At 46.9% G+C, this 15,857-nt stretch overlaps 2 protein-coding genes across 4 annotated transcripts in view; both read right to left on the bottom strand.

Annotated features, from left to right (window-relative positions):
• The window catches only part of LOC137420995 (rho guanine nucleotide exchange factor 2), a 349,574-nt gene that overhangs the window by 227,025 nt on the left and 106,692 nt on the right, over window positions 1–15,857 (bottom strand). For all 3 annotated transcript variants that reach the window (XM_078772071.1, XM_078772076.1, XM_078772072.1), the window contains one exon: window positions 9,014–9,103. The gene's annotated coding sequence lies outside the window, so the exon portion shown is untranslated. The remainder of the gene's footprint in view (window positions 1–9,013; window positions 9,104–15,857) is intronic.
• On the bottom strand, window positions 9,041–14,396 carry LOC137422194 (protein FAM200C-like). The gene is made up of 2 exons (XM_078772683.1): window positions 13,539–14,396; window positions 9,041–9,103 (listed from the first exon to the last, which is right to left on the bottom strand). Exons 1-2 carry the CDS (start codon window positions 14,394–14,396, stop codon window positions 9,041–9,043), a joined length of 921 nt encoding a protein of 306 aa, XP_078628809.1.

Here is a 15,857-nt window from a genome sequence, read left to right as displayed (position 1 = left end):
CGATACTTGCGAGCATTCCCCCATCGAGTCTGCAATTCCACGCATGCAGAACAAAAGAACGTAACCTGTTCAACACGTTTGCCATTCAGCCGCTCTTCTTCTTCGCCCTTTTCCTATTATCCACAAGAGAGAGAAAAAAACTTTTCTTTCCCATTTGGGCAAAATTACCGAAATGCATCCCACATTTCTCTCTCGGTCTCAAACCACACACATTCATCTTGCTAAGAGGCACACTGTCCAAATGACGACAATTTGATAACTACACAAAATGTAGAGACGCGAGGAACCGAGATTTTATTTGGGCACACAATTAATGAATTCTCCCATTTCAACCCCCCAAAACAGGCCCATTTCAACCCCCCCCAAAACAGGCCCATTTCAACCCCCCCCCCCCCCCAAAACAGGCCCATTTCAACTCCCCCCCAAAACAGGCCCATTCCAACCCCCCCAAAACAGGCCCACACCCATAGCACGTCACCCGCCTCCCCGTTGTTTCTCACATCATCACAATCACTTGCTGATCCTTCAAAGTTCTATTTATCATCCAATGCCTGACCAGAGCTATAAAAACTATTTTAAAATCTACCTCCATATATACACAAAGAATTAAGTTAAGCACCCCTACACAACGAATTAAGGTAAGCACCCCCTAATATATATTCTTTGTGTATATGTATACATTGGCATATATTCTAAGGTATGTGAGATCAAATAATGATTGGTATGACATTAGCAATTATCCATTGATGAAATGCAGATACACAGGGTCTATGAGACGTAGGGTTGAGTCAGTGATCCGATCACGTGGGTCCTACACACGTTATTGACGCAAAGATCGCTAGAGGTCTTCTCAGAACAATGACTGTACGTTAGAAAACATAAACGTCATCCACACTGTCCGTGATGGACCTATAGCTCCATACTTAAATTGAGGTGAAAATATGCCTAAAATTCCCAAAAAATTTCACCTTAAATTATTCAGAATAAAATATTGAAAACGGCATGATTGTTATGTTTTTATGTGACCATAATATCACTTCTCCAGAAAATATAGCAATATCATGGGTATATTACACTGTTTTGACGACAACAAACTTGTAATGTGCGAGGTTGTAAAAAAACGGGGGGGGTGCTTAACTTAATTCTTTGTGTATATATATATAGTTGCGGTTTTTAGAACCCTCCACTTTGTAAATATCTGTAATATTCCCTTATAACTAATCCCCTGTAAATACTCCCATTTTTGGTGTAAAGGTCAAAGGTCGCACCCTAGTTAGGTCATATTGCAACACGTAGGACACCATAGGCTTCTTCTTTAGTTATCTCATTAGTATGTGTTCTAGTTAAGGATCTGTTTCCAATAGTTGAATCTGCGTTGCATTAATCAAATAACCTACTTTTCTCTTTTTCTCTCTCTCCTCTCTCCTCTCTCCTCTCTCCTCTCTCCTCTCTCCTCTCTCCTCTCTCCTCTCTCTCTCTCCTCTCTCTCTCTCTCTCACAGACAGGGCTTGTCCTTCCCAATGCTGTCACATAATCTTATTAGCAGCATTCGCTGCATTGTGCCATCGTCGCTGCCTTAGCGCTCGCTCCAAACGCCATTGAACATGCGGTCGGCTCGAGGAAAGAAGGGGTGGAGCCACGGGAAGAGGTGTGGCCTCGCCCACGAGCCGTCGAGGGTGGAGCCAGTGAGCCCTCGCTGACCAACCAGGGTTGAGGTGAGCTCGTTAGTGGGCGTAGCCCTATGAAGGCGGCTTGATTCCAACGCGCGGTCATATAAGCGCGAGCGCCAAGCCCTTTGACGGGACTGCGCAGGGAGCCATCAATTGTGTACGAACTGCGCGAGGGAAGGCCATTGATTACGGAGATGCGCGAGGGGAGGCCATTGTAACAGGACTGCGCCGGGGGATGCTGATTGTGAACGAACTGCGCGGGGAGCGCTCGATTGATTGTCACGTTGTTGGAGCGACCTGCGCGAGGGTACCCTCTGAGACGAACGTTGGGCGAGAGAGAGTTGGCACGAAGATTACGTACGCGGCATCCCAGTCCCCCGCATAATTATAAGGTCCGGTCACGCGCCAACGACACCAGCTGCCTGCCATTCTTCGCGGCGGACCTGGAGCCTGGAACCATCTGCTTGGACCCTTCTCTTCCTTCCCACCACCACCACCACCCCATTCGTGTAAGTGTGTTTGTTTTGCCCTGGGCGTGTTATATAAGAGTGTATAAGGTTGCCCTATGTCCTTTTATTTCCTTCTTTTGTATATTCTTGCCTTTCGTTTCCTCTTTTAGTGTAGTTAATAAATCATATTTGTTCTTTCCTTACCTTTTGGTTTCCTCTCATCCGATCGTCTTTGTCTTTTCCCCATTGAGTACCAGTGACACGATTAGAACCGCTCAGAATCGGGTTAGTTTTATTGCTAACGGCTCGAGCTTCGGATTGCTAAACTGCTCGGCAATCTTCCATCTTGTCCGTGGCTCGAGCAAAAGTATCATCCTGCTTTGCGGAGAGGTTGGCAAAGGTATCTGGGAACCCGTTGACCAATCACCCTGGTCAATCTCAACCCCGCAAAGGAGCGCGATATCTTCTAGGACTCGGACGGCCAGCTTAATAGACGAGGGGATTAAACCCCCCTCGGTAAGGGGAGCGCCGTAATTTGAGATCCGCAACAATTGGTGTCGGGGAGTGGGATTGAAGCCCGAACCAAATTTTTAATCCATCTGAAAAATTTGGTCAAAATTAGGAGCGGCCAAAATTTATTTTTAAGATCCAAATTGAATCGTGCCATGGATAGTCAAGGCGATCGGATGCCGGTAGGGGAGAATGAGGAGGTAGAATCAACCCAGGACCCCAGGGAAGAGGTGGGAGTAATGGAAGAGGAGGGTGAAGAAGGTGTGGTAGTGGGGGTTGCAGGCGCACAAGATGGCGGCGCCTCGCACGTGGTCACAGCAGCACAAAATGGCGGCGCCTCGCACATGGCGGCGACGAGGGCCGTGCCCGCTGCACAAATCGAGGGGATGAATATGCAGGATCTCATTGCCCAGCTGCAGGCAGTCGTACGAATGGGGGTGGGAAACCAAATTGAGCAACTGGGAAGCCAAATTGGGAAGTTAGACAGCAAATTTGGGGATTAGAAAACCAAATCAGGGGATTGAGAGACGGGTTAAGTAATATGGAAAATCAAATTGGGGAATTGAGAAATGAGATGGGAAGCCAAATTGGTGAATTAAGAAATGATATGGGTAGCCAAATTGGTGAATTAAGAAATGGCATGGGAAATCAAATTGAAGGGTTTAGAACCAGAATAGGTGGCCAGATAAAAGCATTGGGGAGGGACTTTGACCGCAGGTCAAGCGGGAAAACCGCATTTGTACGCGACGAGGTAACGCGGCTAGAGGAGCGCGGATTGAGCGAGGCGGGGCAAGGCACAGGTAACTGGACCGGGGTAGAGATCGCGACACGGGGTGTGAAAAACCCAACGGCCGCCGAATTGGACAAGGCAAATTCATGTGAGCCCGCGGTCGTCGAGCTGGATAAAGAAAAAGACGTGGTTGTAGTGGAAATTGGAATGGGAGAGACGGCAGATTTAGAAAAGGAATTGAGGGGAGAAATGGAAAATGCACAAAGTCTGGATTCGCATCGTGATGCTGTGCTTATTAACCAAATGGAAAGTTTGCAGGTGTTGGAGCGAGGAGGAAGAAGCGCCCAGGTGAGTCGGGCTGTGTTTGGTGCAAAAAGAATTTTCGCGCGCTTGGGATCGCGAAAGCACCCGGGCGTTGATGGGAGGTCCGTGGTGCGCTGTGTGAACGGCAATGGCGCGCGTGTGCGAACGGCGCCGAAGCGCGAGGGTGATATCGAGTGCGAGGGTGAACACACGTCAGAGTGTATGTGTGATGAATGCGATACAGAGTGTGGAAGTAGGAGTGATTGTGGTACAGAGGGTGAGTTGGTCGTGGCAGGTGTGCGAAAACGCACACCTGAGTTGGTTGTGGCACGTGTGCAGGAGGGCACATCGGAGCACATGAGTGGGTATGTGCAGGAGTGCACACCCGTGGTGAGTGTTACGGAGGACGTAACGGGGGAAGAAAGGTGTGGAACGGAGTGTGTGATAACAGAGTGTGCGAATGGTGGAATGGATGCGCAAGAATGTGCGCGAGTAGAATGCATGGGATGTACGAGAGGCTTTGGAGCGCCGGGTTTGGTGAGTAAAGAACGGAACGAGTGGTGTGAGCATGCGAGTAGGGCATCGACGTTGACCAGGGCAGCGTTTAGGCTGACGGATAGACGACGCGAGCACTCGGTGCGCGGTGCTCTTTGTGTGTTGCGGGAGCCGGCGGAGATCGGTGTCGCGTCGCTCCTGTTCGGAGCGTCGTGCACGGTCGAATCCAATCCGCGCTTTGCCAGGCAAAGCGGGCGGCCCGGTTCGAGAGGAAGGAGGAGGGGTCGGGACAGCGCCCCCTTGTGGTGGAGGCACTCCACCCGGGCAAGGCTGGGCCATCGCGCTTGGCAGCGCAAGGCCTTGCGCCGGGATGGTGCCTGGTGCCTTGGCCCGACGAAACCTCCTCCCCTGAACCGAATGCCGGACGGACTCAACCTACAGTAGACCCAAACCACCCATATGCATTGCTCGGCTTTGTGAAGCCGAGCTTTGAAAATGTAATGATGCACCGAGAGGCTCAGATATAGCGGACTGTGATGATGATAGTGTTATTGTGTGGAATTAATAGGGATTTGAAATTGGAATTGACTTTAAATTAATAGTGAGTGAAATTGGGAATAGTGATGGTTGGAAATTGATACCCAGTGTCGGGGGGTGGTAAATCCACCATCCCTCATAGTGGGGGCAAAGGAGCTATCGTTTTATGGGGTATGGCGGTGAAACCCTAGCCAGGGAGGGCTTGGTTATCGTTAGGATTTAGAAATGACCATAGGTAACTGTAGATTTAAGTAGCGACATCATACCTGTAGTGGGGGACATAGGTAGATTAGTTTGGATGATAACGACGTGGGATGTGCAATAGTATAAGGGAAGACGGGAAGCACTAAGTTAGAGGGAAAACCAGGTAGATCAGATGATGTAGTGTGTGTGTAGGAAGTGATTGAGCAGAGTATTGTGAAAGGTGTGATTGTGCATTGAGTTGAGTGCATTGTATTGAGTGAATGGTCCTGGAGGGAAGGAGGGTGCAAGTGCCACCAGGTGTGCAGGTGCCACCAGGTGTGCAAGTGCCAACAGGTGTGTGGGCACAAGGTGTGCAAGTGAAGTACAGGTGAATGGAGAATGGTTGCATGGAATAAATGGTCTGGAATAAATGGAGTACAGAGTGGATGGTGTGGAGTGAGTAGTGTGGAATACGTGGAGTGGAGTGGTTGGTGCGAAAGGAGTGAGTGGGGACAGGATGGACCCCCTCACGAGTACCCAGGATACCCTTACCTCCGCCACCAAAGGTGGATAGAGATTATGTTTTCACCCCTGTCTGTGTTACTTGCCGGAAAGGATGCCGGCAAGTATGTTGAACGAGTTGGTCTGTCTGCCTGTGTCTGTGTCTGTCTGTGTGTGTCTGTGTGTCTGTCTGTGTCTGTCTGTGTGTGTCTGTGTGTCTGTGTGTGTCTGTGTGTCTGTGTGTGTCTGTCTGTCTGTGTGTGTCTGTCTGTCTGTGTGTGTCTGTCTGTCTGTGTGTGTCTGTCTGTCTGTGTGTGTCTGTCTGTCTGTGTGTGTCTGTCTGTCTGTGTGTGTCTGTCTGTCTGTGTGTGTCTGTCTGTCTGTGTGTGTCTGTCTGTCTGTGTGTGTCTGTCTGTCTGTGTGTGTCTGTCTGTCTGTGTGTGTCTGTCTGTCTGTGTGTGTCTGTCTGTCTGTGTGTGTCTGTCTGTCTGTGTGTGTCTGTCTGTCTGTGTGTGTCTGTCTGTCTGTGTGTGTCTGTCTGTCTGTGTGTGTCTGTCTGTCTGTGTGTGTCTGTCTGTCTGTGTGTGTCTGTCTGTCTGTGTGTGTCTGTCTGTCTGTGTGTGTCTGTCTGTCTGTGTGTGTCTGTCTGTCTGTGTGTGTCTGTCTGTCTGTGTGTGTCTGTCTGTCTGTGTGTGTCTGTCTGTCTGTGTGTGTCTGTCTGTCCGTGTGTGTCTGTCTGTCCGTGTGTGTCTGTCTGTCCGTGTGTGTCTGTCTGTCCGTGTGTGTCTGTCTGTCCGTGTGTGTCTGTCTGTCCGTGTGTGTGTGTCTGTCTGTGTGTGTCTGTCTGTGTGTGTCTGTCTGTGTGTGTCTGTCTGTGTGTGTCTGTCTGTGTGTGTCTGTCTGTGTGTGTCTGTCTGTGTGTGTCTGTCTGTGTGTGTCTGTCTGTGTGTGTCTGTCTGTGTGTGTCTGTCTGTGTGTGTGTCTGTCTGTGTGTGTGTGTGTCTGTGTGTGTCTGTCTGTGTGTGTCTGTCTGTGTGTGTCTGTCTGTGTGTGTCTGTCTGTGTGTGTCTGTCTGTGTGTGTCTGTCTGTGTGTGTCTGTCTGTCTGTGTGTGTCTGTCTGTGTGTGTCTGTCTGTGTGTGTCTGTCTGTGTGTGTCTGTCTGTGTGTGTCTGTCTGTGTGTGTCTGTCTGTGTGTGTCTGTCTGTGTGTGTCTGTCTGTGTGTCTGTCTGTCTGTGTCTGTCTGTGTCTGTCTGTGTCTGTGCCTGTGTCTGTGCCTGTGTCTGTGCCTGTGTCTGTGCCTGTGCCTGTGTCTGTGCCTGTGTCTGTGCCTGTGCCTGTGCCTGTGCCTGTGCCTGTGTCTGTCTGTTCGCAGTACTACATCGACACCGTTGCACGTAGAATCGCCAAACTTTACACACATATTTGTCTTGCCCTGGAATAGACTGTGCCCAATTTTTAACTCTCCCGGCCCAAGGCCTCCATTATGACGTCAGAATTCGATGATTCGACAAGTACAAAACTTCATCCAATCAAGATGCAATTTCTTAAGCGACATGACGGCATAAACTAGTGGAGAAAAAAATAATAATGATGACGTCATCGGTCATGTGGTTCGGCGGGCCGCCATCTTGGAAAAACCGAAAACCTTTGCACTTCTATATCTCCGAAAGTGATGAATAGAAAAAATTGAGACTTGGCTCATTGTAAAGAACTCTCCATGGGGAATAAAATATGTTAATGATGATGCCATAGGTGCCTCCATTATGACGTCATAATTCGACAAGTACAAAACTATCTGATCAAGATGAAATTTCTTGAGCATCATCAAGTAATAAATTCGTTTAGAAAACAAATAATGATGTCATCGGTCACGTGATTCGGCCGCCATATATGTCCAAAATGGCCGATAAAAAAGTGCATTCCAGCAAGTCCTCGGTCTCTGACCGATTTTTCATTTGTTTGTGAACAGGATATCTCAAAAAGTTGTGGACGGATTCGCACGAAATTTGGCAGAGATGTAGGGTATGTGACACGGACGAAATGATTAGATTTTGGTGAAGATCCGGATTCGGATCCGGCTACTAGAATTTTCTTTACGTGATTCTTCGCCATTGAGAGATACGACCAAAAACTATACATAGCAGGATATCTCAAAAAGTTATGGACGGATTTGGACGAAACTTGTTGGACAGGTTGTGTGTCTGACAAGGAAGAATCGATTCAATTTTGGTGAAGATCCGGATCCGGATCCAGCTAGTAGAATGTTTTAAGTGATGCTTCACCATTGAGTGATATGGCCAACCAGGCGGAGGTATGCTCTCTCCTGAGTGCCGTTTTCGTGAAGAATAAAATACAGAAATATCTAATTTACATAAGTATCCAACCCCCTGAATCAATAATTTGTCAGCATTACAGCTTAGAGTTACAGCAACAGCGATTACAGCTTAGAACCTTCTTGGGTATGTCTGTATCAGCTTTACACATCTGGATTTGGGGAGTTTCTGCCATTCTTTCTTGCAGATTTGCTAACACTCTGTCAAGTTGGATGAGGAGCTTCGGTGAACAGCATTGTTTAGGTCGTTCCACAGATTCTCAATGAAATTCAAGTCTGGGATTTGGCTGGGCCACTCAAGGACTTTCACGTTCTTGTTCTGAAGCCATTCCAGCGTTGTTTTGGCTGTATGCTTGGAGTCACTGTCCTGTTGGAACGTAAATCTTTGCTGCAGTTTAAGGTCTTTTGCACTCTAAAGCAGGTAATCATCAAGGATTTACCTGTATATGGCTGCATTCATTGTTCCCTCTATCCTTGCAAGTTTCCCAGTAGTTACATATTCCATACAGTAGTTCCATCCATTTTCTTTCCATTTCCTAATGATGGAGCTCACTCTGCTCTATGGAACTTTCAACATTCTAGAAACTGTTTTATACCCTTCTCCAGATCTATGCTTCCTCACAATTATACCTCGGAGTTCTACGGACAGTTATTTGGACTCCATGGTAGAGTTTCTGCTCTGACATGCAATCAACTGTCGGACCTTGTATAGAAAGGTGTGTTTTTCTTTCTACATCATGTCCAATCAATTGAGTTGGCCACAGGTGGACTCCAATCAAGTTGTACAGACATCTCAGCGATGATCAAAGGAAAATGGATGCACTTGAGCTCAATTTGGAGTGTCATAGCAAAGGGGGTAAATACTTATTAACTCAAGACATTTCAGCTTTTCATTTTTAAGTATTTTGTAAAAAAAAATCTAAAAGGAAAATTGCACTTTGACATTATGGCAGAAAAAAAAAATCTCAATTTAACCCATTTTAAATTCAGGCTATAACACAACAAAATGTGAAAAAGTAAAGGGGTTTGAATACTTTCCGAAGGCACAGTATAAGCGTCCAATGACACGAGTCAGCTGTTGGAAAGTCACAACTGAGCTCACAGCTTATGACGTTAAGATCAAAGTTCAAATCCCATATTATGATAACTTGTGCAATATTCAATACTGTCCTTGTAACATCAACTAAAAATTAAAATGAGGTTTCCTCATGTCCTTGTCACTTCATGTGTCAAAAGTACAAGCTCCTCCACGAGCCTCATATCCCACGAAAACAAATAAAAAGAAACAAAATATGACTTACCAAATGAACTTCAGCAGCCTCTCTCTATTACAGTTGCATAACATGTGCCAGCTGAGAAGCAACCTCTTTCATAAAGCTTCCGCTCCAACCCTGTCAATGCACAAGCAACAGATACGGAAGGATTACCTGAAGGGAGCACAACAACAAAGAAAGGCAAGCCTCTTCTAAAACATGCATGACAATTCACATAATTAATGAAGCTCCAAGCCTTTCTCATTTAAAGAGATTTTCAAGGAATACTGAACAAAGGATTTAGAGTGACCTATAGATTGGGTTGTCCTGTTTGGTGTTCCCATCCAAGAACTTGGCTCAATACATTTGAATTCCAAATGAAAAAATACCATATACGTTTGCAGATGGACTAATATTTCTGCAATCCACGTTAAAGTACATTCATAAAGTACAGGACATTTGAACTTTACATTTCCTTGCCTGTTTTCTGTGTGAATACCTGAATATAAGGGTTTATCGATTTATTATTGTCATTCCTATTCGTGCATTTTTGCCCCACTACATCTGTCCATTTCCTTGTCTCATGCAGGTGTCCCTTTATTTAAATAAATCCTTATTTCATAAGACTTTCATAAGACTCAGCTCTAACCAGCTTCCGTGTGTCACTCATCTTCTATATTATAATAGGCGAAGGTGATTCTGTCCGTCTGTCCGGGGGTGTGGCTTAGTCCGTTAGCAGAGTAGCTCCACCCATAGCTCCACCCATTCTTGGAGAGGCTTCATGTAAACAAATATCCACCATTTTATTACCTCGAATGGCTTTGAGGCCTGTTTAGTTAGGCCCATGCTGTCTTTCTCTCTCACACAGGTTTATTTCAACTCTAATTCGATATATCATTTCATTTTTAACAGTCGCTAACATAGTGTTAGACTCGGTTGAAAAAAAACGGGAAGAGAATCCCAAGAAAGTTTCCGTTTATAGAACGAAATGATTTCTCAAAGGCCTGTAAACTAAAGCCCATTCATTGAGTCACCCTCACGATTTTATCGAATTCACCATCTGATTTAATTTTTATCGATGGTTTTAGACTCGGTGTCAGAAATAATTGAGAACATTCACGCACACACGGGAAATTGCCGAGATATATTTATAAAAATCGCGCCACGATGATACACGAAAATACACCGCCTAAAATAACATTCGGGGAAAATGTCGACATATATTAAAAATTCGCTTTTTCTTTTCCGTTAAGATATATGACTTTTACCTTTTGTGAGAGTCGGCACAAAAACGACATATATATTATCTTCGTTCTTTCTTATTTCATTCAACATTATTATCCGGAAGTAAAATATGTTTCAGGAAATTACCGAGAGATATTTCTTGGTTTTTTTTTTTTTTAAGTTATGTGCGCATACACTTTAAATAGGTTTATTTGAAATCTTTAATTTTCACAATGTAATTTACTTGCCATTTGTCATTTGATAATTAATCATGACAATTCATGCGTTGCGTGGAAACTTCCATTTCCAAAATGAATGCGACGGTCGATTCGAAAATGAATCGAAAATGAATGCGAACGCAGACCTGAACAGGATGTAGCAAGAAAACGAATGAGACGGGCGAACGAGTCCGTCGACGAACGTCAATGCAGACTTGAACAGGATGTAGCAAGAACCGCACAGAGACCGCACGAGACGGGAGAACCGCACAGAATGCTGCTGCAACAACGATGAGGAGGGTTGGAGAGGAGGGAGGGGTTGGAGAGCGAGGTGCTAGGGGTTGGAGAGTGAGGATGCGAGGGGTTGGAGAATGAGGAGCGAGGAGTTGGAGAGCGAGGAGCGAAGGAGCGAGGAGCGGGGGGTTGGAGAGCGAGGAGCAAGGAGTTGGAAAGTGAGGGCCGATTGGAGCGGAGAGTGAGGGCCGATTGGAGTGGAGAGTGAGGAGCGATTGGAGCGGAGAGTGAGGGCCGATTGGAGCGGAGAGGAGTGTGAGGAGGTATTGGAGAGGAGTGCGAGGAGGTATTGGAGAGGAGTGCGAGGAGGTATTGGAGAGGAGTGTGAGGAGGTATTGGAGAGGAGTGTGAGGAGGTATTGGATAGGAGTGTGAGGAGGAATGGGATTGGAGAGGCGTGAGGGTGGAGAGAGGAGAGTGTCAGGTGGAGAGGAGTGAGGGGTCACATATTATGTGAAATAAATAAATTGTGTTCATTACACCATTTCTGGATCTGATGAATTGCCAGTAACCATTTTGTAAAAATGAATGTGCAGCATCCATCTCAATGTCGAAATGTCACACACGTCCATGCCTGTGGGATTCCCACGGGTGACCCCACTATATTTTTTTAAAATCGCGGCATGGTCGGTTATACACCGTCTAAAATAACAGACGGGAAAATGGCGACATATATTAAAAATTTGTGGCGGAATTTTCCATTTGATGACAATCGTCCCGATTAAATATTTAATTTATACGTCGTCACAATAATGTGGAGAGAGGGACATAGCTTCGTCCACGTATCGCCACAGACGGGAAATTGCCGGCAGATATTTCTTCGTTATTATTTAATTCATCATTATTATACAGAAGTAAAGGTAATCCTGTTTAAACTGGCATTCATTCCAGCGAGGGGTTGGAGAGGAGCGAGGGGTTGGAGAGGAGCGAGGGGTTGGAGAGGAGCGAGGGGTTGGAAAGGAGCGAGGGGTTGGAGAGGAGCGGGGGTTGGAGAGGAGCGGGGGTTGGAGAGGAGCGGCGGTTGGAGAAGAGCGGGGGTTGGAGAGGAGTGTGAGGGGTTGGAGAGGTGTGTGAGGAGTTGGAGAGGAGTGTGAGGGGTTGGAGAGGAGTGTGAGGGGTTGGAGAGGAGTGTGAGGAGGTATTTGAGAGGAGTGTGAGGAGGTATTTGAGAGGCGTGTGAGGAGGTATTGGAGAGGAGTGTGAGGAGGTATTGGAGAGGAGTGTGAGGAGGAGTGGGATTGGAGAGGCGTGAGGGTGGAGAGAGGAGAGTGTCAGGTGGAGAGGAGTGAGGGGTCACATATTATGTGAAATAAATAAATTGTGTTCATTACACTATTTCTGGATCTGATGAATTGCCAGTAACCATTTTGTAAAAATGAATGTGCAGCATCTAACTCAATATGTCGAAATGTCACACACATCCATGCCCGTTGGGATTCCCACGGGTGACCCCACTAGTCTTACTATAATTCCCCAAATGTCTGTCCATCTGTCCATCTGTCCATCCGTCCGTTCGTTCGTTCGTTCGAAGGGACCGCAAAAACGGCTGAACCGATCGCAACGATATTTTGGGTGGGTAATCCTGGGATCTCCTGGAGTAAAACAGGGCACAGTAAATTGTTTTTCCAATTTCAGCTTTGGCCTCCAGCATTTTCAGGTTTGGACTCCCGCATAATGTCATTTTCCCGGGTGCCGCACAAACGGCTGGACCGATCGCTGCACAGCTGCACCGATCGGACTCGGTGACCTCGGACAAATACCTTTTATAAGGACATGGGTTGAATCCCTGCTCGAGAGAATGCCAACCCCCTCCCCGCCATCACGGCCGTCTCTCCAACTCACAATCCCACGAGATATGCGGAAAGGACGACCCAAAACCAATTATCTTCTTTTTGATTCGTATATAAACATCATTAAAAGTAAATAATGACCAAGGCCAAAGTTCAAACGATGTGGGTTTAATCTCTACATGAGAGAATTTCACATAGCTATTTGGGCAGTGTATACGCTAACAGATCACTGTCTCCATCAATCTTGCCAAGGCCGTAACACCTATCGGCTCAAAATCCTTTCAACTGTTGACTTGGTAGTTTTTACAATGAAGGAAACATTAACAATGTTGTAAATTAACAGTGGTTCTCAAACTTTTTTGGACTACCGAGTACCGCCCCCTTCTGCCCTCTTGGACTGGCCCAATGCCCCTCTTGTCCTATTGTTCATGGTTGGACACCCAGAATTTATGTAGATAGGAAGCAAAAATAACAGAAGCCAAATATTTTCTGAATAATATTTTACTTTTTTTTTACTTTACTTTTTATTTTATTTTGCACGACCTACAATGTTTCAGCATAACAGGTCCAGGTGAGGCAAACTGGGAATCTGTTATCACAGGCCCAAATACCGTTAGTGTGAAGGGTGGGCCTGGTGACTCGCTGCGAGATTACGAACGTCTGGCTCCATCTCAGTGAGGTAGAGACGCAGATCGCCCCTCTTGGTAATGTCAAGGCGGTTTCGATACTTGGTCAGCAGCACCATCACGGCGCTGAACCCTCTTTCAACGAGGTATGATGTGGGGAACGCCATCAGCAGCAGTTCTGCCTGCTGTCCACATTGCGGGGTATTCGCCTCGCTCCAGAATTTGCTGTATTCATGCTGCGAGAATCTTGCCTTCGCCTCATCATTGTGGAGGTTGATAATTTCGTCCTGTAATTCTCGCTTCACATCTTGAATGTCACATTTGAAAGGGTTGATCACCCATGCTGGCACCGACAGTTCTAGCATGTCTCTGAAACGCTGCTCCATATCTCCACGAATCTTCTCAAGGTAATTGCAATAAACAAGTAGCTCTTCATCAGAAACAGCAGTTTCCTTTGCCAACCGGGGAAAGTGGTACATATCTCTGTGGCCGAGGGTTCCCCTGTGCAGAGTCACCTTGGTTACGAATGCGCCGATCACTTTCTTTGCTTTAATCAGCGTCATATGGTCACCCTGGAGTTGTTTGTTGACATCATTCAGGATACTGAATATGTCCGTGAGGTAAGCCACATCATGCTCAATCGCATTCACTTTCTCCGATAGCTCCGTATCAATTTCCGACAGAAACTCGACCACTGTTGAGAAGAGGGCATGGAAACGGGTCAAACAAGCGCCTTTGGACAACCATCGAACTTCGGTATGCAACAGGAGCCGCTCGAATGCCTCATCGTTCTCCTGGCAAAGCTGACGAAACAGCCGATCATGCAGAGACGACACCTTGATTTTATTCACTGCTTTGATTGCTGTTTGGAGTGATGTATGAAGTCTGGTGGTGAGAGCTTTTGCTGCAAGATGCTGGCGGTGCACGACACAGTGAATGGCGAACACGGACGGTACCTGGTTCTTCAGAAACGCAATAAAACCACGCTGGCGGCCAACCATTGCTGGTGCCCCGTCCGTCGCGCAAGCGAGAATGTTCTCCATCGGTATGTTCTTATCAGTAAAACACTTCCCCAACGTTTGGAAGATGGAAGAACCCTTCATATCGGTCTCGAGAGAGCAGGCAAACAACATTTCTTCCACTATTTCCTGATCATGGATGAAGAGAACGTAGCAGAGTAACAGAGCTTCACTGTCACGCAAAGTGGACTCGTCCAGCTGGATGGCGAAGTGTGTGCTTCTCAGTTCACTACACAGCTTATCTTCTACATCTGATAACATTTCAACAATCTGCCTGGCCACAGAATCATTGCTGAGCGCACCTCCTGACAAGGTGGAAAAGTTTCTGTCAACCCTCGACTCGGATTCTGCAACTGGACCTGACGGCATCAGCCCACGGGTCCTAAAATCCTGTTCTTCCGCTCTTTCACTCCCTCTCTCTGTTCTCTTCACCCTCTCTTTTGCTCAAGGTCATCTTCCATCTGCTTGGAAATCTGCCAACATCACCGCTTTGCACAAAAAAAGTGCAAAAACAGATCCCAGCAACTACAGACCAATCGGCCTTCTCCCAATTATCAGCAAAGTCATGGAATCCATCATTGCTTCAGATATGAAATCTTTCCTCTTCTCCAATGGCTTGATCTCTGATCATCAATTTGGTTTCAGACCTGGACACTCTACTCTGGACATGCTGCTTCTGCTTTCTCAACAATGGATGGAGGTCCTCAATGCCAAACAGGAAATTAGAGCAGTCTCCCTTGACATATCACGTGCCTTCGATACGGTCTGGCACCCCGCTCTGCTCACCAAACTCTCCTCTTTTGGTATCCATGGAAATCTCTACGCATGGCTGGCGGACCTCCTCTCTAGGCGTAGTCAACGTGTGGCCCTGAATGGGTTTCTCTCATCTCCTCTTCCTGTTCAGGCTGGAGTTCCACAAGGCAGTGTTCTGGGCCCTGTGCTTTTTCTGGTCTTCATCAATGGTCTCTCTGACTCTCTTGAAAATCCTCTGTATCTCTTTGCTGATGACTCTACTCTCTGTCGCTCCATTCTTCATCCCTCAGATCGGCAGTCTGCAGCCTCCTCACTCTCTGCAGACCTGGACAAAATCACAGACTGCGCAAACAAGTGGAACATGTCTTTCAATCCTGACAAATCTCACACTCTTACGATGTCTCTCCGAAAAGACCGACTGGACAACCCTCCCATCCACTTTCTGAATAATCCTCTCCAAGAAGTTCTGTCACTCAAGCTTTTGGGTCTCACTATCTGCCATGATCTTTCCTGGGAAAACCACATTTCAAATCTGGCCTCCAAAGCCAGTCGCCGACTGGGCATCCTCCGTCGTGCGAAGTCCTTCCTTGGCACACCTGAGCTCCTCACCACATACAAGGCTTTCATCCGCAGCTCAATGGAATACTGCTCTCCCCTCCGGGCTGGTGCTCCTGCCTCACACCTGGCTCGTCTTCACGCTGTTGAAACCAAAGCATTCAGAATCATTGGAATCTCCCGCGATGAAGCTAACTCCAAGGGCCTCTCTCACTCACCGCAGGCAGGTTGGTGGTCTTTCCGTCTTCTACCGACTCCTCTCTGGCCTTGCCCCCCCCCAGCTCTCTCTGGGCTCTGTCCCGCAAATATTCCTACAGGTCGCACAAGATCTGCCTGCAACCCTCTTATGGTCAAACTGCCAAAATCAAGACTCTCTGCTCACCTTCACTCCTTCATTCCTCTTTTCTCCCGCCT

Source organism: Myxine glutinosa, chromosome 2 (genome assembly GCF_964187855.1).
Source record: "Myxine glutinosa chromosome 2, kmMyxGlut1.1, whole genome shotgun sequence".
Taxonomy (NCBI): domain Eukaryota; kingdom Metazoa; phylum Chordata; class Myxini; order Myxiniformes; family Myxinidae; genus Myxine; species Myxine glutinosa.
This window is presented reverse-complemented; position numbering and strand designations above follow the sequence as displayed.